This window comes from Camelus ferus, chromosome X (assembly GCF_009834535.1).
Source record: "Camelus ferus isolate YT-003-E chromosome X, BCGSAC_Cfer_1.0, whole genome shotgun sequence".
Lineage (NCBI taxonomy): Eukaryota > Metazoa > Chordata > Mammalia > Artiodactyla > Camelidae > Camelus > Camelus ferus.
Genome location: NC_045732.1, coordinates 49,505,443 through 49,527,958, shown reverse-complemented (window position 1 = coordinate 49,527,958; position 22,516 = coordinate 49,505,443). Strand labels below are relative to the sequence as shown.

Below are 22,516 nucleotides of genomic sequence, written 5' to 3'. Positions count from 1 at the left end.
ACTATTCCTAGGCTTCAAAGGGAAAACAGCCCATTCTATACCAGCTTTCCTTCCTCTCCCCGAATCTTTGCTGACTTTCATCAGCTTTGGTTCTTTCTAAGATGCTGCCTTCTGTTCCTTTATGTTTTTTTTTTTAAATAGAAGCTCACAACAGCTTCCTATGAGTATAATTAATCAAGTAATGGGAGTATAATTAATCAAGTAATCAGCCAGCCACCATCATTAAAACGTTTTAATATCAATGTAAAATGAGGCCAGGGTTTTACAAGCAAGTTTCTGAGCATGAACATCGATTTCTAAAATGACTTACCTTCCTTTCAGAAGCCTAAATATGAACAAATATAAGTCTTAGGGATTTTTAAAAATATCATGGTATTTTTTCCCATTTTAATACATCTATAATTGACAAGCATGCAAAATAACTAAGTTCCAAATCAAAGGCCTCTAGTAGAAACATCTAAATCAAAAATGAAGCATTTTAATTTACTTATTGACCATAAACTCAGCAAGAAACCATCCTTTCCCTTATACCTCAGAAAAACCACCATCACTTCATTTCTAGGGCACTGACTGATGGCATTAAGAGTATTTAGCTCTCCCTTATCAGCATTCAGACATCCCTGGTTCAACCTATGTAAATTAATGTTACAGTTCCAGTTGCTGGAAATGCCCCACCACTTTCACTGCATTACACTTGACAAGGCACCTACCAACAATGCACAGGGTAAGAAATGAGCCATGAAGAACATAATGGCTTAACTGAAAAGCTAACCATATATACTGGGTCTGCTAATTGAGTGAGGATATTAACAGAGATGTAAAATTCTAGGAGGCATTCATTTTTCATCCTTTCCAAGTTACCATTATGTACAGTACTAGGAAGTAAAGAGTAGAAGAAGGTGACAACAGCCACATACATGAAATCCACTTAGAACTAAAAGCAAACTAAACAAAATGCAAACTATAGTGGACTAACGAACTGACTCCTATTTGGGTTTTATTTGTGGCTGCAAGCAACCTCTAAACTGAGGTTTATAAATTAGGGAACCATTTGAATGCACTGAGCAATTTATATAAGAAACATTACTAAAATATTTTCTAAGAGTTGTGTGTGCTTCATTGCTGAATTTGGTGGAAACAGTCAAGAAATAACTAAATAAAATAAACCTCAAATATTTCCTTTTTACTACACCCACTTCCAAAAATTACACTGCCTTTAACACAATTTTCTCTGTCATTCCTCAAATGAATTAGTAAAACAGGTAGAAGTACAAAACATAACTAATATTACACAATTAATTTTCCTTCAGTAATTTAGTCTGTTCCAAAGTATTTCTGTCCAAAGTGTGTAGGTGCAACAGGATGAACTTCAGTAGTTAAAATTGTGATCTCTGGAAACTCCTGAATGATTGATTTGGCACCTTCAAAAAATAAAAGAAAAATTGTCACTATGGCAGGATTTTTTGATAACATTACTTGGAATTCAGTAATTTTATAGTCAGTCACTAGGTTTATTATGAACAGAGAACAGACAGGAATGACCTTTGGATACATAATCAGATTTGGTTAATCTCTTATTTTATATAATGTCTGATATCTGAAAAGCTTTTATAGTAGTCAGACTGTGTCCCCGCCCATGCACTAATAAATTCTTAGAATCAAATTGTTTTATATCCAAGATTTGAAAAGTATATTCAGTTATAGCGACTTGTCCCCTGAAGAGTCTTTTTGTTTTATTTTAAAGGCAGCTGGAATAGGAAACAACATCATACATAAAATGATGGTTTCTCAACTGGAACACTAGAACAAGTGCAGACTTCTTTGTTATGTCAGAGAAAGCTAGCTTTTTAAAGGTTATGACTCTAACTTGGTGGGTGGGTGGAGGAAGAAGTGGTGGAGGAAGAAGGGAAAGGAACTAGCTAGGAACCCAGTCCAGTTAAAAAGCCAAAGCAAGGCTACCACAGAATGAGACATTTTTCATCTATAATGTCAAAGAATTAGTATCCTATTCTAATGTATACTACTAGAACTAACATGGTTACTGTTCTATTCTCAAAGACAGAAAACCCAATAATTAACTGATTATCTCAATGTTTATAATGTCACCTCTGTTATATAAATGGACGACCAAGCAAATCACCCTTTGTAACCATAAACATTTGAACTACAGGTAATTTTTATTATGAATATAACTATTATGAGTATTTTTATTATGAATACAAAATAATCAACAGTCTACTAAATGCAGCCCCCCCCCCCAAATGGTTTCTCTGTAGCCTCTTCAGGGTTGGCTGAGACTTGAAACCTTTAGAAATGAGGAAATGCCCTAACTAGAGGGCACATATTTTTCTTTTCTATTACAAAACAAATATAAATTCACCATAGAATATTTGGAAAATACAAAAAATAACTGCTTAAAAAAGAAAATGAATTACTTAGAATCCCATGATCCTAAGATAGCCACTATTAATATTATATAATTTTAAATAAAAATTGAAATAGCATTGTGCATCTGTCTTGCTTCTCACACTGATGGAAGATTTATTAGGTTCCATGTTAAATCTAAGTCCGATTTTGGTAGTCATAACAGTCATAATTTATATTAGTCATCTCTAAAGTTGCTGATAACATTTTACACTGTTCTAACGCTGTTAATTTATATTCTGCTCTTTTACATTTACCAGATTTTTTGATGTCATTAAATATTTTTCAAAAACATGAGTTAACAGTCACATTATTACATCCTTTGAATATACAATTGACCTTTGAACAACACAGGGGTTAATTCACATATAACTCATAGTCAGCCCTTCATATCCTTAGTTCTTTTGCATCCACGGATTCAACCAACTATGGACTGTGTCGTACTGTAGTATTTGCTACTGAAAAATATAAAAGTTTAAGTGGACCCAAGCAGTTCAAACCCACATTGTTCAAGGGTCAACAGTACATTTATTTAACCATTTCCAAGTAAGTCATTTACATATTTTCAAATTTTTTCTTACACGAAATATAACTACTGAATATACTAAATGCTGAATTTCTACATGCATTTATGATTATTTTCTTAGGATAATTTCACAAGTTCTTAGATTACATGGTTAAAAAAAAAGAAACAGGTCTTAAATTAGGCTTACTCACTCAAGAAATGGAGAATACAAGTTCTCTCACCATGCCCTTTGAGCAGAAGTCTAACTTTAAAAACTTCTCTTTGCTTCCCACTGCAAAGCTTCAGTAAGACCATAGGGCTAGCTAGAACCTTGAGTTTCTTGCTGTTTGAGAGCAGTTCTCAGGGTCAGATGGGGAGCCAGGAGAAACAGGGACCTTTCAGCTATTTGCAAGCTCTACTCAAACAGGACCACCAGGAAAACAATTACAATCCCCTTCAATGGGATTAGTTCACACTTTTTCATTTGACTGTGGACATTAGAATGGTGTAAAATATTATCACTAAGCTTAGAGATGACAAACACAAGTTATAACTACCAAAATTCAATTTAGATTTAATGTGGAAGCAAATGAACTTTTCCTCAGGATGAGAGGCAGGGCAGATGACACTCACCCATCCCATGACCATCCCGAGCCCCAGTTACTGCCTCATGCTGAACTCACCATGAGGAGTGGAGAACAGACTGAGTAGAATAATAACACTGGGTTGAACTCCATGTTCTATAAGAACCTTTACAGCTTCAATTACGGTATTTCCTGTGCCTAAAATCAAATGACAACCAAATACATTAGCAACTTTAACATTTATCTCAAGATGTCTCTGAAGTTTCTTTGAAGTTAAGGCAGTTTAATAATCTAATAGCTTCATTTGCAGGTGCCTGTTCTTTATCAATGATGTTATTTTCAATAATGGATATAACCCATATACTTTTCAGTTTTCAAATGCACAAGCCCTAAATTTATTCAGTATTTGAGATATCAAATTTAATACCCACCCTGCACCCCCAACCCAGGATCTGAGTAAGCTTAGAAAACAGACTAGAATAGGAGAGAAAAAAAAATTACCTCCAAAGAGGATAAATTCTTGAGAAAATTACTGCTATACTCACTGGGGTAGAGGGGGCCATATGTCAATGTATTTTCTGTGTTCTATATACTTTGTCTCATTAGATCCTTTGCTTCAATGTGTTCATTTTAAGATAGAAACTTTTTGGCACTAATAAAGTTTGACTAATGTGTATTCTCTTTTTACACTGTAAAAATTCCCCACAGAACTGCCCAGGGCAACTCCAAACCCAACTGAAAAAAAAAACAAAAACACATTTAGAAATAGTTTTTGCCTTTATATAAGGGCACCCAGAAGGCAGGCAGTAAACTGAATTTAAACCCTAACCAAAGGTTACAAATTAAATACAAGCCACTCACTGAGAATTGGATACATCAGAAGGACTTTTCTCCTGTAAATGTCTGGGGGGAACTTGGCATAATATACTTTGGCTCTTTGTGTCTCCTCATCACTCTGAATCAGAATCTTTCCAATTCGAATGGATCGACAGCAGTCTCGTAAACCTTGTTCCATTGCCTCACCTTGAAGAAGGAAATTAAAAAGAAGGAAAAAAGATTAGGAGGAGATAGAGTGAAAGTCTAAGAATAGGCCAGAGTTGAGTTTGTGACTGTAATTAATACAATAAAGACACTGTCAAAATGGAAGCAATTTTTCTTAAGCTAACAGCTTTTACTTATAATATGCTCATATTTTATATTTAGTTCTGGTCAATGAATCTAGGTTAAGGGTTGGTCAATGAACTAGGATAAACTAGTTTTATTGCTGGCTTGCAAGTTGTAGAATTGTCACACTTCCATGATTACAGGAAATAAAGTGTTTTTTTTAAGCTGTTCCCTGAGCTTTTCCAATACCAGGAACATTTTACTCCCATTATTTTAAGGAACCCTTGTTACTTTCATCTGACAAAAATATAAAATATTTATGGAAAAATGCTATAGATCAAAGTCTCATTATTTAGATCAAGGTGGCATTAGGAGATATTACTTAGCCCTAGCAATGGCTTCAACAGCAGAGGCTTTGCTGGAAAACAGTGAAAAAGTAATATATGGTTCCCTCTCTGTCCAGAGAACCACAACCAAGACCACCACCCCACCTTGGTTTCTGATCACAGAGCTATTTTTGAATCTGACTTTCTTTCAGGAAGTGTTTGCCAAAAATCAAGCATTCTCATACCATCTTCAGGATTTTGGGCCACATCAAAAATCTATTTGTTTGGTTATTTACTTAATATTGTTCATTAAAGTAACCATTTTTTAAACATTTATTTTAAGAGGAAACTTTATATCACTCATGAAAATATAAGAACAGTTTCCTTCTAATACATTTGAAAATCAACCAATAGCTATTAAGGTTAAAAACAAAGACTATGAAAAGGATACATACACATGCGCGCACACACACCCGCACGCACACACATATGAGAATCACTATGCTGTACACCAGAAATTAACACAACATTGTAAACCAGCTCTACTTACTTTACTTCAATTAAAAAAATGCACTTTGGAAAAAAAACTACCCTGTCTATGCATCACCCCAAGGTCATCTGGTATACACTAGGGGTATGAGGACCATGCCTCCTTTAGGGCAGGAGCTAAACAAAAACAGAAGAAACTGTACCTTAAAAGCCCATCACACTGTCTTCACCAGTTTTAAAAGACTGAAATTGTCCTGAAAATCCTATCATTGATTAAGAGCTAACTTCTATAAAAAAGGAGGGCTTAAAGCTCCCATTTTATTTGAGATAATCAACCATTCACAAATAGAATTTCATAGCCAGAGAAGAAAAGGGAATGTTTCTATGTGAAGAAAAAATCCATCTGTTTCCAATGCAAGTAAGTGGGGCTTCTACCATACCTTGGATCTTGTGAATAATAATAATAATAATAATAATAATAATAATAATAATAATAATAATAATAATAATAATAATAATAATAATAATAATAATAATGTTGCTGAATAGAAATAATTGTCCCCATGTAACAAGCATAGATCCTAATTACAGGCATGTGATTCTGTTGCACAAAGGTTGCTTTAGAAGGGCAATCAGTTGAATTCAAACACAAATGCATTTATTTATGAGATCAACAATTGGAAATAACTAGAGTTAATCACAGTTAAATTCCTTTGCCTACAGTGTCACATAGTCAACAAATATAAAATTAAAAATATTAAACAAGTCATTCAGTCCAGCTCCTGACAGAGTAGGACTGTTTCCCACAAAAAAAAAAAATTCAAAAACCAGAACAAAGATTTTCTCCAGTTGGGTGTTCAAAATTCTGCAGGCCTGAATTTGTGCTATATTCCTTCAGTCTTTAAGCTGCCCTGTTCTCTCCAAGACAGCATCATTCTATCCTCCTATTCTACCACAGTCCTCTGAATATCTTTGAAAGCTGGCTTGCCCATGGGGACAGGCAACTAGGGAAGATGCTCTGCAGTTAAAATTAGCCGAACTCAGCAACAGAGAGGCCATGATTCCAAGGCACCATGAGGCTGGACAACACAGGTGGTGAGTTTTAAGCTAAGGCAAGCTGCAATTATGACAGACAAGCCCGCCTCTTCCCTGGAAAAGAGCAAATGTATCTATGCATGCAAAGAGACAAAATCACACATATGCAAACCTACCGCTTCTCATTATGCTGACCCCACAATTTCCCTTCTCAAATTTCACTCCTTCATACTTGTACCCTGTTGGAGAATAAAACCAAAGAATTTATCTTTCATCATTGGAGCGAACTACTTATCTTATATGAAGTATCTATGGTTTAAAGTAGATAGGTACAGAGCAACTCTTGTATAACATCTTAGGTTCCCTGTGAAAGAATAAGAAGACTCATGATTTTTCATAGTTATTTCTTAATTCTTCATTAAGAAACCTATGGGGATAACTGGGAGAAGTGGACTTCATCGAGTTGGAATAGGACTTCTGATAGCATAATATTCATATACACGTTCCTCAAATTGAATTCAGAGGAGAAACTGTTGTGTTCCAAGAATGCTATAAGTTTCATCAATTCAAACTGGGACCCCACAGTGAGCTACAGCAGAGATTCCTGTCCGTTTTTCTGAGCCTCCATTCCGTATTAAAAAGCAGAAGAGAGAGGCTGAAGTAGTTACCAAGACATGTTCAACTCTTGGTCTCATCCTGAATTTGTATCAATCATGATGCAGCAAGCTCAGCCCCCAATTTTCATAAAAATCAACCTTTGGATATAACAGCTTCTATTATTTACTAAAGAACCAAATCAGAATTTTAAATCCCTGAAACAGGGATCCTTGGCTGCTTTATATTAGAGTAGAACAAAGCACCTTCTCCAATCCTCATTGTTTTTAATTTTCTTTTTCTTTTTCACTTTTCATCCTTTTACCTGGAGCTGCACTGCCAAACCAGCCCACCCATTTGTTAACACCAGCAGCTTCCCCACAGAGGTGAAGATAAGCTGCCAGTAATTCTTCACTCTAATCCCAATGTGCCACCATCAAAAGCAACACCTGCGTGCTGAAGACTATTTATTAACCTTTAACTTGAACTGACAAGCAAGCCGTTAACAAAAAGTCATCCACATAAATTTCTTTATGAAATGTCTCCAAGTTTATTATGTTGTTTAAAAACACAGCTCATCGTAGACTCCTCATTTTGTATACTGATTTACTCAGACTGCTTTCTTTCCATTTCCCCCCAGTTCTATCTTAGAATTTTTATGAGGAGAGTATGAGGGTAACAGCCCTGGTTACCTGTTGGAGTGGTCACCATGCATTCTTTATATGGCAGCTGATTCAATCCTTCTTCCACAACAAGTCTGATCTAGAGAGTCAGAGGAAGAATAAGTTGAGAACTTGCTAAGAATCTATTAAGTGTTAGCCTCAGGAGCTGAACACTAGGCAAAAAGTCAGTAGCACACTAGGCAAGGATTTAGCTTATGACAGTAGGGAGGGGGCCCCTATCATGGGTTAAATGCAGAGACAGATCCAAATGTCAGGCTGCTTCCTGCTAGGTATCCAACCTTGGTTAGGCACATTATTGCCACTAAACGGCTCAAGTATGCCTTCTGATTCTCATTCAGTTAGTTCAGACTATATTATGAGAAACCCAAAACTACAGCAAGGGGCAAGAGTCATGGCAGGCACCCTTGGAAGTAATACACTTCTGGTTACTCCAGAAATAGTGCCCACTGGGAATTTCTTTGCCTTGTTTAATACTTTGAAATTGATAGGTTGGATTCTTTTTAACGAAAGCCTAACATAATGCAAATAAAGCCTGAATTTCTTAGGAGGAAATAATGAGTAGACGAGGCTGAACCGATTTACTGAGCTTGAAGTTGGATCCAGTCGAATGCCTTGGGACTTCTAGCTTAAAAAAAAAAAAAAGGCTCCTAATGGTCTTAATGTGTGGTACAGAGGAAAGAATCCATCAGAACTACTAGGAGCAGCCTCCCCAAACCACCAGATATGATATTCCTCTGAGCACCCAGCGCCTACTACAGTAAAGGCAATGCTTGAGTCTGCAAAGCACATTTTCTCCAATCAATATTACATTACTGATTGAGAATCAGGAACAACAGCGAGAAATGTCAGGCCCCGTGCTCTGTTATCACAACACCCTGCTGTCATTAAAATGATCGATGCTAAATGGGCCAGCACTTTTGTCAGCCTGTATACTGGGAATCTTCAACACTAGAAACCTAAACAGCTCCAGTCCCTGCCACAACTGTAACCGACCCTCCACACCCCCAACCCCAATATCAGGAACTTTAAATCCAACTGCAGAGAACAGAGAGGTCCAAATTACCATCCAGTCAAGTAAATTATGTCCTGGGTCCTTATTATCTCATTTGACTAAGATTTAACACCTGCCTTTTCAGACAAGCATTTTACAATAACCATGAACTTCTGTGTTCTATAGAAAAGGGGCGCAAGGAAAGCAAAAGAAAGATGAACCACTTTCTACCAGTGAACACCAAGACCTGTTTTCCCCACAGCAGCTACTGACACAATTGCCTTCCTCCCTGAACCTATTCCTTTGGTTTGATACAAGCATAAAGACAGAATGAACTATCACTCAAAACGATGCAAACTATATTTATCTTGATGCAACCCAAGGGTTATTCCTGCCCCTGGAAGCTCAAATAGGAAAGGCCTTTGAACCAATAATAGTTAACATCAAAAGTACAACAGGAGTCATCTACACTCTTTTGCTATCTTCTACTATCTGATTATACCTGTAAGCTTTAGAATTCACTTTTCTTTCTTTCCCAACTGAATACTGACAATAGTATTTAGATTGTAAACCCCACAAGATCAGGTTCCATGTCTATATTCTTTACTCCTCCCCCATAACACAGTTTAGTGCAGTGCCTGACTCACATGAGTTCAATATATATTTCATGAATTGATGAATACTAATAACCACAGCAGAATATGTGTCAACCTCATTTCTAAGCACTGAACACACTCAGATATAGATAGACACAAGAAGTAAACAGTGCTTATGAATACAAACCAATTTGGCCTGAGATCCTCTCAGATGACACTAGCTAAACAGAGTGGGGCTTAAAAGTCCCGGAGTGTAGACAGTTCAATTCAGTATTTCACATGTACTACAGAAAAGAAGAGGCCAAAGAGACAGGTTATTAGTTTTTGTGCATTTGATGGATACCACAAGGATAACTACTAGGTCTCCTTACATTTTTGGATTCCTTTTAATGTACTTTGCTTCACTGTCCTAAAAAGAGGCATTTAAGGCTCAGGATCAGGTTACTAGACCCATCTGAAAGGCAGTGGTACCTCAGAACTACAGAGAATGGATTCATGGGCAGGTGAAAGGGACTGAGGCAGAGCTTTGATGCAACAGTAGAAACAACACTTCAGAAGTCTAGCAAGATGTGGGTTATTTGGCATAATCTCTCTTACCCCAGAATGCTCCAGAACAACAACAACAATAAGCCCCTTGGCCTACTACAATAATATCACTAGGAACAGCAATGAAATGAAAACGGAAAGCCTCTGTCCACATACCAAACGATCAGCAGAAAACATGAAGTCTCCTCTACTGGCTGTCCTAAAAAAAAAAAAAAAGTACAAGTTTTAGTCTAGATTAGAGCTTTAACGTAAAATATTACTTAATACACATAGTAACATCAATATTAAGACCTAGTACATACTAAAAACTTAACAGCTTACCTGTAACAGACTATTACTGAGACATGTCTTTCCCTAGGATATAGGAACCTAGATGGAATGACTTGATAAATATTATTGAAAATGCCCATTTGATATCAACAGTTGAGACAGGAATTAAAAAGATCATGTAGTCAGTCTCCCACTGAACTGCCCAAGTATATATTATTCAACCAGGAGATAAACAAGGCCCCCCTGGAAGATGGCAGCAAGCCCACAGCTCAATTAAGGGAAAAACTTTGCAGTAAGAAAGCTAGGTTCTCCCCAACCTCATGAACCATTCACTTTGATCTAAAACCCATATTACCAAGATAAGTAACCCATCTACTTTGTCCCTACTTCTTTTTGGAAGGAGAATGGTACAAACAAATAAATCCTCTATTTTTGTCACTGCATTCAAGAATACATAACCTAATTTCCAGGACCTCTTTCTCAAACTATTGATAATTTGTTCCTTTTGCCTTTTTTCAATCAAATACTATTTTATTCCATAGACCTTTCTACCATCTTCCTGCATATTTCCTTCTGGTCAATACCTTCAGATCCTGACACACCCAAGTAATAGTAATCCAGGGTACCCCCAAGCTGTTTACCAACCCAAAAGGGAATGTTAAAAGGCTCACAGGTTTTTTTTGTACATAAAAATTTAGTACTGTTCCTCCTCTTTCTCTCATGTAAGTTAAATGATCTGAATGATTTAGTTTCTGTACTTAAAAATATCCGTCTGCCTATCCATAGCATACCTAAAATATTCCTCAACAAAGCACTGAAATGGCATATGCAAGCATATATTATCTCAATATACCATTAATGATGACTCTTTTTCAAGCTGCATTTACTTTCTCTGACTAGGGATAAGCAATGAAATATCCCTGACACAAATGACATTAAGTTTCCTACAGTGACCACAGTTCTATCATATTACAGATACTAACTCTAAAATATGGACCATAATTGAGCAATAGCAAGAATGTATGTCTGTATTCTTTGCATATAAATATTTCCTAAACTCAGAAAACTCTTTCCACAGACACCTACACACAGAGAGAGCCCATTTAAAACAGGCTCTATTTTATGTACTGTGGTTTTCAGATGAAAACTACTTTTACACTAGCACCTTTCATTTCTATAATTAATCTTCACAACATGCTTGTCAAGGAAGTAAAAGTCACTGAGTTACAAAAAAAAAAAAAAATACTGAAGCCTACTGCCATGTCTGCTAGACCTATACAAACTTGTCCAGGCAGCCAGAGCAGTTTTTCAATAGGGAAGAAAAGTCTGGACTTGTCTTAAAGAAATATCCAGTAACATATCTTGGGAACACATTCGAAATGTTTGTTTCTAATTTCTGAACAGTTACACATAAATTTATTACATGGAAAAGTTACATTAGGTTAAGTGATCAGAGTTGCCCAAATTCATTATTTTACTTTAGAATCAGACATTTTAACACCTTTCACACTCTTCCCCAAAATATCGGCCTCAGCTGGTAACTTTTGCATAATAAGCATCTTCTCTACATTCTAAAGAAGGTACACACTGTGAGAACCTAATATGAACTGTCATCTCTTCATAGCTATTTGATTTCCAATTAAAGCAGTCACTGTTTCAACTCATCCCACTACAAACAGTAATTACTAACCTACACCCTGCTGTTTTAGACAGACTTCAGACCCATACTGTTCACTTTAAATCAATTTAGAAATTAAAGTACAGCTAGAATATAGTAAGTTGACTGCATTTTTTAAAACCCACAGTGGTCTTCAATATCCACAACTAAATCCTTAACAGTGTTAATACTAGAGTTTCATAAGGGAGATTATTTGCGTGTTGGATCAATCAAGTTGCACATAGTCTCTGAACCCCTACTTTAGGCCCAACACTGGACTAAAGTATTTGTTAACAAAGGTGTTTTAATGTAAACCAGACTCCAGGTCTTATTTACTCCATATACTTTGTTTCAAATCATAACTCTTCACTTTTGTCTAAAACCCATTTTTAAAAAATCTATCACACTGGAAACAAAGTTTTGAAACACATTTTAATCATCTTGTATCTGGTAACTGTCCCAAATAAAATCTGATGCAAAATTACCAGAAAGCAACAAACACACTGACATATCCCTAGAATATTCTAAAATATATTCTAATTATTAAATATTTAAACAGTGATATTCAGGCACTTATAATTCAGAGCATGGGAATGTAATTAATGTTAAACTGAGTATCTTTTAAAATGTGCAAACCCCAAACAGGATTAACAATGCAGACCTAACCATATCTGAGACTATACTTTTCTAGACACTCCTCCCAACAAATGTGTCACACAACTGTAGTAACAAAATGAAAGCCAAAGGCAGGCATTTAAAAAAAAATATGATCTTCACACAAACAAGAGAATGAGAATTACACCAGAAGCCAAATCCTTTTAATATGGACTTGGCAAACTTGACTCTTCCCTACTTAAGTCTGTCTATAAAGCACTTTAAAATTTCTAGAGAGGCTATAGCAATTATACATATTTTAAAACATGTACATCCCATAGCAAACCCAAACCAAGATGAAACCTCATGAATCTCTGACTTTTCTTTCAAAAAGCTAATAGGTATTTACTTATCCACAAGATACGGAACTATGAGAGGGGAATGTTTTTATAATATTAAAAAATTAAGACTTCAAGGAGAGACCCTCTTCCCTCTTCTTACTAGGCCTCACTACTACTACAACTATGACTGCTGCTGCTGCTGCTGCTGCTGCTGCTGCTGCTGCTGCTGCTGCTGCTGCTACTACTACTACTACTACTACTGTAGTAGATTCTCCAGTGTGTTGGAAGACATCCTCTCCTGGGGCAATTACAACTTTCATTTCTATAGCAGAAATTGCCACTTGTTCATTCTCTGCTAATTTTCTCTATTCAGAATAAATTTGACAACCCCCTCCTTTTTTTTAAAGAAAAATCATTTTAACAACTATACACGCACACACACCCATGAGTACAAAGATTTATTTATAAAACTTTTCTTAAAAGATCCAAAAGTTACAGCAGGTACGTAATAGTATACTTGTATTATTCCCTTCTTTCCCACAGGTCATCATTTATTAAAAGCTTCCTTGGTGCTAAGTATTAAGCACTTTTGGTGCATTATCTGATCTAATCCTCACACAATCTTAAGAGGCAGATTCTATTATTACTACTGCTTTAGGGATGAAAGTAGTGAGGCTTACAGAGGTGAAGTATTTCAAGGTTCTTTCCAGCCTGAAGCTCTCTAAGTCCTTGAGTAAAGCAATTACCCTATTTCACTCTAATAAGTAAATGTTTATTAAAGGGTAACCAGTTTTTAGATGTCTTTTAATGATATTTCTCTCCCTGTGAATCAAACTGGCACTACATACAATGCAAACAATGAAGTAAAGAGTCTGGCAGGCAAATAAAACATCATTAAAATGTTCCTTCTTAAGATGGAGAAGCTGCTATTATAATACGGCCTGTAAAGAATATGTAATTAAGGTTAATACAAGAATACACCCACTTCAAATGATTTAAATCAAAGCCTCTGACGCAACTTAAAACAGTTTGATTTCAATCAAATCTCAGTAGCACTGAATTAGATGTCATTTTTGAAAATGAGGATTATGTACAAATATTGTTTTCAATATTTGGGGTGGGAGAAGTTAAGTTTGGGCATAAGGCTGCCGGATTTAGCCAACAAAAATACAGAACACCAGTTAAATTTGTATTTCAGAAGTATATCCCATGCAACGTTTAGGATATATTTATACAAAAAAAGTATTCACTCTTTATCTGAAGTCAAATTTAACTGGGTGTCCTGTATTTTACCTAGCAACCTAAGTTAAGGAGGAAGAACTAAATGGACTCAATTTCAGCTCTGACATGTTCTTGTTTGTTTTTGTTTTTTAAGCAACAGGTTAAAGGGAAGTAGAACATAAAAGCTTTTCTAGCAGGTTTAAACCAAGGAATGCTTTACGTAGAGTTAATGTTTACTGAAAGTTCCTAAAAGATAAGTTCTACTTCCACAGCTACTTTGTTACATGGTCACTAAAATAAAGAACAGCTCCAAGGTTTGGCATGTACACAAATGATTTACAAGTGGTTTTCTTTTGTTCCTTCAACCTCAAAAAACAAACAAACCCCTATGAAGTACTTGGAACAAACCTACTCTGATGCAAAAAAAATAAAAAAACCCCACCAAGAATAGCTTTTACTACTTGCCAGGTGCAAGTCATTAGGGCCACAGCTCTTTAGCACCTTCTTAAGAATCCCATAAAATAGAGTCATTAATTATTTATTTGCACCTCAGAACACTGTTCAATGTAAACATTCAAAATCAGGTAGAAAAAGAAGAGAAACTATCATCTTCCCTTAGAACCTAGGCCTCAGTCCCAAGTTTATTTATTAATTTTTATAATGATTGCAACATTAATTCCCCTATGTGCCAGGTACTGTGCCAGGCCAGACCTTCTTTCTGCCTCCCCAAGTCCAGACTAGTTGAGGAAGTTGCCTCTTTATACATACCCTTTTTCCTAAAAGCCACTTAGAAAATTCATGTGGAAAACCAAAACCACATCCATGTTTTAAATAACTTTCAAGTCACAGGTTTTTTTCAGTGGTGTACAGTTTGGTTTTTTTTTTTTTTTAGGTTAAGATGGGGTTTTTTAACATTTTTTATTGAGTTATAGTCATTTTACAATGTTGTATCAAATTCCAGTGTAGAGCACAATTTTTCAGTTATACATGAACATACATATATTCATTGTCACATTTTTTCCACTGTGAGCTACCACAAGATCTTGTGTGTATTTCCCTGTGCTATACAGTATAATCTTGTTTATCTATTCTACATATGCCTGTCAGTATCTACAAATTTTGAACTCCCAGTCTGTCTCTTCCTACCCCCGCCCCCTTGGCAAACACAAGTTTGTATTCTATGTCTGAGTCTGTTTCTGTTTTATACTTACGTTCATTTAAAAATTTCTTTTAGATTCCACATATGAGTGATCTCATATGGTATTTTTCGTTCTCTTTCTGGCTTACTTCACTTAGAATGACATTCTCCAGGACATTTTGGTTTTATACAAGGTGAAGGGAAAAGTTCTGCAATACTTCCAGCCTCAGGGTGATGTTAGGCCAGACTCTAGGCTGGTTCTGTTTAGTACGTGGAGTCCCTGGCTCAAGCCTCAAATCACATCAGGCTGTACTCACATTAGTGCTGAACAGGATGTTCACCCATCCTGAGGTTAACTGTCTTCCCAAAGGTGACTTCAAAAAAAAAATTCATAATGCTGAATGCACTCCTTCTCTAATGCTATTTCATGGACTAAAATACTCTTAAGATTGCTCAACTTTCATCCAAGCTGCCTGCTGAGGCCATGGCAAAGCCCCTTCGAGGACAAATATATAGGAAACATTCAACATCTCATGAAATAGCTTTACTTTAATGCTTTAGGAGACAAAAGAAAACAAAAAATTGGGAAGGGAAGATGATCTTTTAAATACATGGCACTGCCTTAAATATGAAGTTATAAACTATGTTCAAGGGAACAAGTGAATGAATGAGGAGAAAGTGCATTACACCAGATTTTGCTGGGCTTAGTATACCAATGAGGCAGAAGAGCAACAATGTGTGGTTTAAATCCATTGCAACAAAACTGTAAATGAATAGTCAATTCTCCTCCCCAGTTCACCAGTGAACCATGTGTGACTGAGTTAATTATCAGATCATTTGATACTTAGATTACTGCACTCTCAATTAGAGAGAAAACGATCTCCTTGAAATTCAATAATATGACCAACATATTACATTGAAAATACTGCACATTTCCAAAGAAGACATTTTACATCAGTCCAAAGTTCTGTCTTGCCTGCTTTATATATTTACAACATGAAGTACTCTGGCTCAACTCTTATTTCCCCATGCCAAAGTCAATTCAGAAAGCAATTCCTTCACTAGATAGATACTGAGGACCAGGAATAATAAAAGGAATAACAAGCACTCCAATGACCTCTATTATCAGACAGTTCCATAGTGTACATGTATGATGTCACATCAAAACAGAGAAGAGCAAGGCCCAAGGAAGACAGAATATGATAATGGTACCTTCCATAACTAGACCCACGTAAATATAGCTCCTCTTACTATAGGCACTCTATAGCAGCCCCCTAGAAAGGATGAAACAAGTCTTGCTTGTAAGGGTATGCCAATTTTTGAAGATAAAGGAACAAAGGCCTCTATAAACAGACTTCATTAACAAAAACAACTAAAACAGTCTCCATCCTAAATCACTAAGCCTCAATTAGTTATCAAAAACCATAGTGAATCTTTCTCTTCCGTATCATAGCAGGATAAAATTTATCTAGGCTTTTTCACTGTTTTTTTTTTTTTAATAAGAATGCGAGTTGCATGTATAGTTAAATTCCTTTTACTGTCTCCGAAAAGCCCCAAAAAAACCAGCACTTATGGATGCATTCAGAGCCATGTACAAATCCAAACATGAAGGCTTGAAATGCGTTAAATGCACATAGCTCTTCACAGTTTATAAAAAGTGTTCACAGACAGTATCTTGTTTTAGCCTCCTAGGAGCTCCAAGAGATAGTTACAAACATCCTCACTTTACAAATGATAATGTTGAAGCTAACCACCTTACCTAAGATCACTCTGGATCCTGCTGTCTCCTTCCAAACTCAGAAAAAGAAAAGACTTCACTTAACCCAGGTTTACTACACCACCCAGACTTTTCTGAGTAATGCAGTAAAATCAGGTGTTGACACTGTCATATATGAACACCAAATGTCATGGCCTCTCCAAGTTCTATAGCAACTGTTCACCTTTACATTGTTATGAAGACCTCTTTGCAAAATCTAAGGAAAATAAAGGAATCCTCACCCCCATAAAAAGGCACATATGCAAATATTCATAATAACACTATTCATTTTTTTTAATAGAAGTACCATCAGTTACAATGCATCAATTTCTGGTGTACACAATGTCCCAGTCATGCATATACATACATATATATTTTCATATTCTTTTTCATTAAAGGTTATTACAAGATACTGAACATAGGTCCCTGTGCTATACAGCAGAAACATTTCTTAAAATCTATTTTTAGATATAGTGGCTAACATTTGTGAATCTCAAGCTCCCAAATTTATTCCTTCCCACTCCCTTTTTTCGATAACCACAAGATTGTTTACTATGTCTGCAAGTCTGTTTGTTTTGTAGATGAGTTAATAGTGTCCTTTTTTTCTGTTTTTTTATTTTTTAGATTCCACATATGAGTGATATCATACGGTATTTTTCTTTCTCTTTCTGGCTTACTTCACTTAGAATGACGATCTCTAGGTCCATCCAAGTTGCTGCAAATGGCATTATTTCATTCTTTTTACGGCTGAGTAGTATTCCATTGTATAAATATACTACAACTTCTTTAACCAGTCATCTGTCTATGGACATTTAGGTTGTTGCTTCCATGTCTTGGCTATTGTATATAGCGCTGCTATGAACATTGGGGTGCGTGTATCTTTTCAAATTAGAGTTCCCTCCAGATATATACTCAGATGTAGGATTGCTGGATAATATATAGCACTATTCATAATAGACAAAGAATGGAAACCAAACAACCCAAATGCCTATTGCCTCATGAATGGATAAACAAAATGTGGTATATCCATACAGTGGAGTATCATTCAGCCAAAAAAGGAATGGTGTACTGATACAATATGGATGAAGCTTGAAAACATTATGCTAACTGAAAGAAACTAGTCACAAAGACCACATGTTGTATGATCCCATTTACATGAAATGTCCAGAACAGGCAAATCAGTAGACACAGAAAGTAGATTAGTGGTTGTCTAGGGCTTTGGGTGGGCTGGAGGGAAATAAATAGGTAGTGACTGCCCATGGGTATGGGGATTCTTGTTGGGATGATGAAAATGTTCTAAAGTTGATTATGGTGATGGTTGGAAAGCAATGAACATACTTTAAAACCATTGAACTGTATACTTTAAAAGGTGTATTGTATATAAAATAGATAAACAACAAGGTCCTACTATATAGCACAGGGAACTATATTCAATATCTTGTCATAACCTGTAATGAAAAAGAATATGAAAAAGGAATATATATATATGTATGTATAACTGAATCACTATGCTGTACAGCAGAAATTAACACATTATAAACTGACTATACTTCAGTTAAAAAGGTATACTGTATGGTATGTGAATTACAGTTCAATAAAGATGTTTTTTAAAAAACTATTAAAAATGCACATACAAATAATATTTCCCAGATAATTTCTGATCGTTTGCTAAAGCCTTGAAGCCCATCTACAGGTGCAGCCCAAGGTCCAAGACACAAGGTCAGTAACTCTTGCTCTCTAGAAACAAGAATCATCCTATTTTCTGTTTTACAGGTAAGTTTTATTTCAGTTCCCCCCACCACAACTACCAAGCCTATGCCTCCTACTTTTTAGGATCAGTACTTCATCTATTAGATCAATACTGATTCATGAAAATAGTTAAATAGTACACTTTTATTAATATAATCTTAAGATCTAGAAAGAAAGTGAGTGACTATTGCTTAAAAGGCATAAGCTGGAATTCAAAAATGTAAAAGATACAATTTCTGCCCTCAAGGAGCTTCAAATCTAATAAGTGAAATAAGATAGAAACAAATATCAATATACAAAATATAAGGTGAATCTTGCATTAAAAATGCCAGGGAAGATCAGTGAGGAAGAATGATTAAGGGAAAGCTTCTTGGCAGAGTGGACATTTAACGCCGAATGCTGAAGAATAGGTAGGATCTGAACATTCAGAGAAGGGGTAAAGAGAATCCCAGATGTGAGCAGAAGTAGGGATATTTCAAAATAGTTCCTAGGGACCATGAATAAGGGCCTAATGTCAAGCTAAGGATCCTTGACTTTATTTGGTAGGCTCAGAGAAGCCAAAGAAGGCTGCTGAGTAGGGCAGTCAGCTAATCAAAGCAGTATATTAAGAAAATTAATTGTTCAGGAATGTGTGGGTACATGTAGAAGAGAGAAAAACTGGAGACAAGGAGACGAAATGGGAGCCTATTAAACAGTATGAAGAAAAAGTCGTACTAGAGTCTGAGTTAGGGAGTGGCACCCTGACTCAGTAGCCATTTTAAGAGATCAAGGCACCCACTGAAAAAGGAGTGTTCTGGCATGCAGTAGCTACTCATTTAAAGTGCTGCCAATACAGAAATCGGCTGTAGTTCATCATGGTACGTATTTCTCTTAAGAAACCCCATCTACAACATGAGTTTTTGAGATCTACTCAAAATAGCATTTTAAGACGGTAGTTTTGGCTACCTAGTGATTAGGAGTGGTGCCAAAGGCTCCTTTAGCTCCGTTAACCATACAGGAAACATTTGTTGTTCTATAATTTTACAGTAAAACAATCCTGTTAAGAGTTAGTGAGAAGCTTCTCCATGACCAAGTAAACTTAAAACCTCAAGACTAAAAGACCTTAGACAAAATGACATATTTGCAGTAGCAAAAACCAAATGGTCAGAGGGCCTGTTGAGAAAAACAAAATTTCCTTGAAATTGCTTTATTTCTATTCGTGAGCTTGAGGTGATTTAGACGTAGAGAATACATTTGGGTAGTAACCAGTTCTGTGTTAAAGATTTGCTAAGTGAACAGGCACAGGGCAGATGGCATAGGAGCGTTTACCTGCTTGGAATAACTGAGGATGCAACACCATTCACAAAATACAAAGAGGAAACCGGAGGTTACCTAAAATGCTTCCTCCCTACACAAAGCGCTATAAGGAATGAAGGCCCGAGTCATGTAACACTGCCCCTCAAAGAAAAGGCTCTGCCGGGATCTTCACAGACAAGTTTCCCAAGGCCAAGAACCTTAGCCCTTTTACTTCCAATCCCCGCCCACGCCCCCAAGAGACCCTCCGCCTCCGTTTCCCCTTTCGCTCTCGGCTCACTTGTCCCGGATGATGGTCTGCAACTCCCGGATCTGATCATTCATAGGCAGCAGCTTAAGCTGAGCTCCGATCTGCCGAGAGAGTTCGCAGTCACCTAGGAGGGAGTCGCTGGCTGGTGTGTCATAGTTGCCACCGCCGCCGTTGCTCTCTGAGTTGAGGCTGGCGCCGCCGCAGGCCTGAGGGTCCGGCTCAGCCGGTACGCTAGAATGGGCGTGCCCGGTGAGGACAGTCGTCTTGGCCTTGGAGTCGCTGTTTCCCCCTGCAAGGTCCGAGATCAGGTCTCCAGGTTGCTGCGGCTCGGGGTTTGGGGTCGAGGCGGAGCTTACTTGCTGGTTGTGACACGGCATGGAGTCTGAACACCGTAACTCCGTGGCCATACATGGGGTCCCAGGCTGTCCCCAAAGTTATCGACCTCTAAGGATAAAGGAGAGCAGGGAGAACGGGCCAGTGCTCTGGTGTTTTCCAGTGCGCCCCCGCCGCCTCCCAACCTCTAATCCGGACTCCCCTCTCACCTCGAGGCCTCCGCTGCTTCCCTTTCGCACACTACGCTTCAGCCCCGCCTACAGCAGACGTACTACCTGCCTAGACACTTGATTGGTTTCTCTCCCTGCCACTCTGCAGCGCACTGCTTGTTAACCCTTTCAGTCGCCGGAGCTGCGTGGGGTCCCACACCTAACCTGGCAGACAGGATGAGGCCAGGGATGCTCGGTTGCAGGATCTGACGGGAGCCCCTAGGGAATCTGCATGCCGAACTTTGGGTGAGTGGTAGAGCCAGGAAAAACTAGAGCTGGAGGGTGATAAAATGATGACACACAAAGACCCCTGTTTTCATGCTCTGTGTCTTGGCAGAAAAGTTAAACTTCGGTAACTGCATCTGCAGTTAAGTTTGTCTGTGTAACCTAAAGAGGGACTACAAAAATGCCTAGCAGCCTGCTGAAGAGCCTGCCCCTTACTAGACTGTTCTACCAGCTGCAGCTACCCAAGTGTGCTTGACTGCTAGAGCTTTCCTTATCTTTATTGTTTGGACCCTACACTGTACAGTTACCATGTGGATTCTGACAGCATTTTATTTTATTTTTTTATTGAAGTATAGTCAGTTCACAGTGTGTCAGCATAGTTTCTGGTGAACAGCATAATGTTTCAGACATACATATACAAATATTGATTTCCAGAAAAAAGCAGGAAAATTCTCCTGTAATAATTGAGATGACTATAAACTTCACTTTAGGCTTTGAGTTATAAAATTGAGATGATGCCTAAAAATTATGGGAAGCAGCAAACCAAATGCATGTATCAATAGAAATCCTTTGCATGCATTTACATAGTGCTTTTACAAAACACTTTTATATAGGTTGTCTCATTCAACATTGTGAAGCAGTTAGTCCCAGTATCATAATTCCTGTTTTACAGTTGAGAAACTGTAATTTAGCAGACTAATTCAGAGTCACATCTTAAGTAGTAGAGTTGGGAGAAGACAAAAGAGAAGTAATATTAATATTAAACTCTATTTTCCATGCAATATGCTTTAGTTGTCTCATTTAAGCCTTTCAGCAACCTTTGGAGGTAGGCTCTATTTGTTAGCCCCATTTCACAGATAAGAAAACAAGTGTAGTGAGATTAAGTAACTTGATAATGTCACACAGGTGATAAGTGCAGAAATAGGGATTTGATCCTAATATGATTAGTTCAATTTGACTGTTTCTCTAACCCAGGTCCTTAGATTAGTCCAGGTTATATTCCTCTACTGTATACCACATGTTATACTTGTACTAGATGATATCTTACCTGCAATACCAGATTTAACCTATGACCCCAAAATTGTACTATATGACTGAGTTGGGGAATTCTGATATAATTTTCTGTTAATCCTAAGGACTCTGATGAACTCCTTGACAATCTCTTTGTGCCCTAAATTCCAAAAATTCTTGAATTCAAGTTGACTTTGCTGATGCTTAAGCCATTGCACTGTAATTTTAAATTTCTTATGAACAAAACTCTATTAATTAAAAGGATAGCCAATGTTCTGAACAAGTAGTGTGGTTCACTTTTCTTTCCAGATGAGTAGCTGTATCAATGTCAGATGTATCGCTTACCTTGGTTCTGTGGCTCCCAATGTCTATTTGGCTCAAAATGTCTATTTGGATATCTTTTGTATTGTATATCTTATCTTCTTTACCATTTACTCCTGCTGCTTCCAAAATTTTTGAATTGCTTTTCAAATACACATTGCCAGCCTTACACAGTTAGTTTACTTGTTAAGTACAAAACTTCCCCTGTAAATCTTAAATAATTCCTGATACATGTGTAGGGCAGGACGGGCAGATCTTGTATAAAAGATTA

The 22,516-nt window shown here is 37.0% G+C and overlaps 1 protein-coding gene across 1 annotated transcript; it reads right to left on the bottom strand.

The window, feature by feature from the left end:
- Positions 1-217: 217 nt before the first annotated feature.
- On the bottom strand, positions 218-20,747 carry UPRT (uracil phosphoribosyltransferase homolog). The gene is made up of 8 exons (XM_014565989.2): positions 20,689-20,747; positions 20,177-20,590; positions 10,034-10,076; positions 7,754-7,823; positions 6,644-6,706; positions 4,375-4,536; positions 3,613-3,711; positions 218-1,421 (listed from the first exon to the last, which is right to left on the bottom strand). The coding sequence occupies exons 2-8, from the start codon at positions 20,551-20,553 to the stop codon at positions 1,315-1,317; spliced, it is 921 nt and encodes a 306-aa protein (XP_014421475.2). The 5' UTR covers positions 20,554-20,590; positions 20,689-20,747; the 3' UTR covers positions 218-1,314.
- Positions 20,748-22,516: the final 1,769 nt, after the last annotated feature.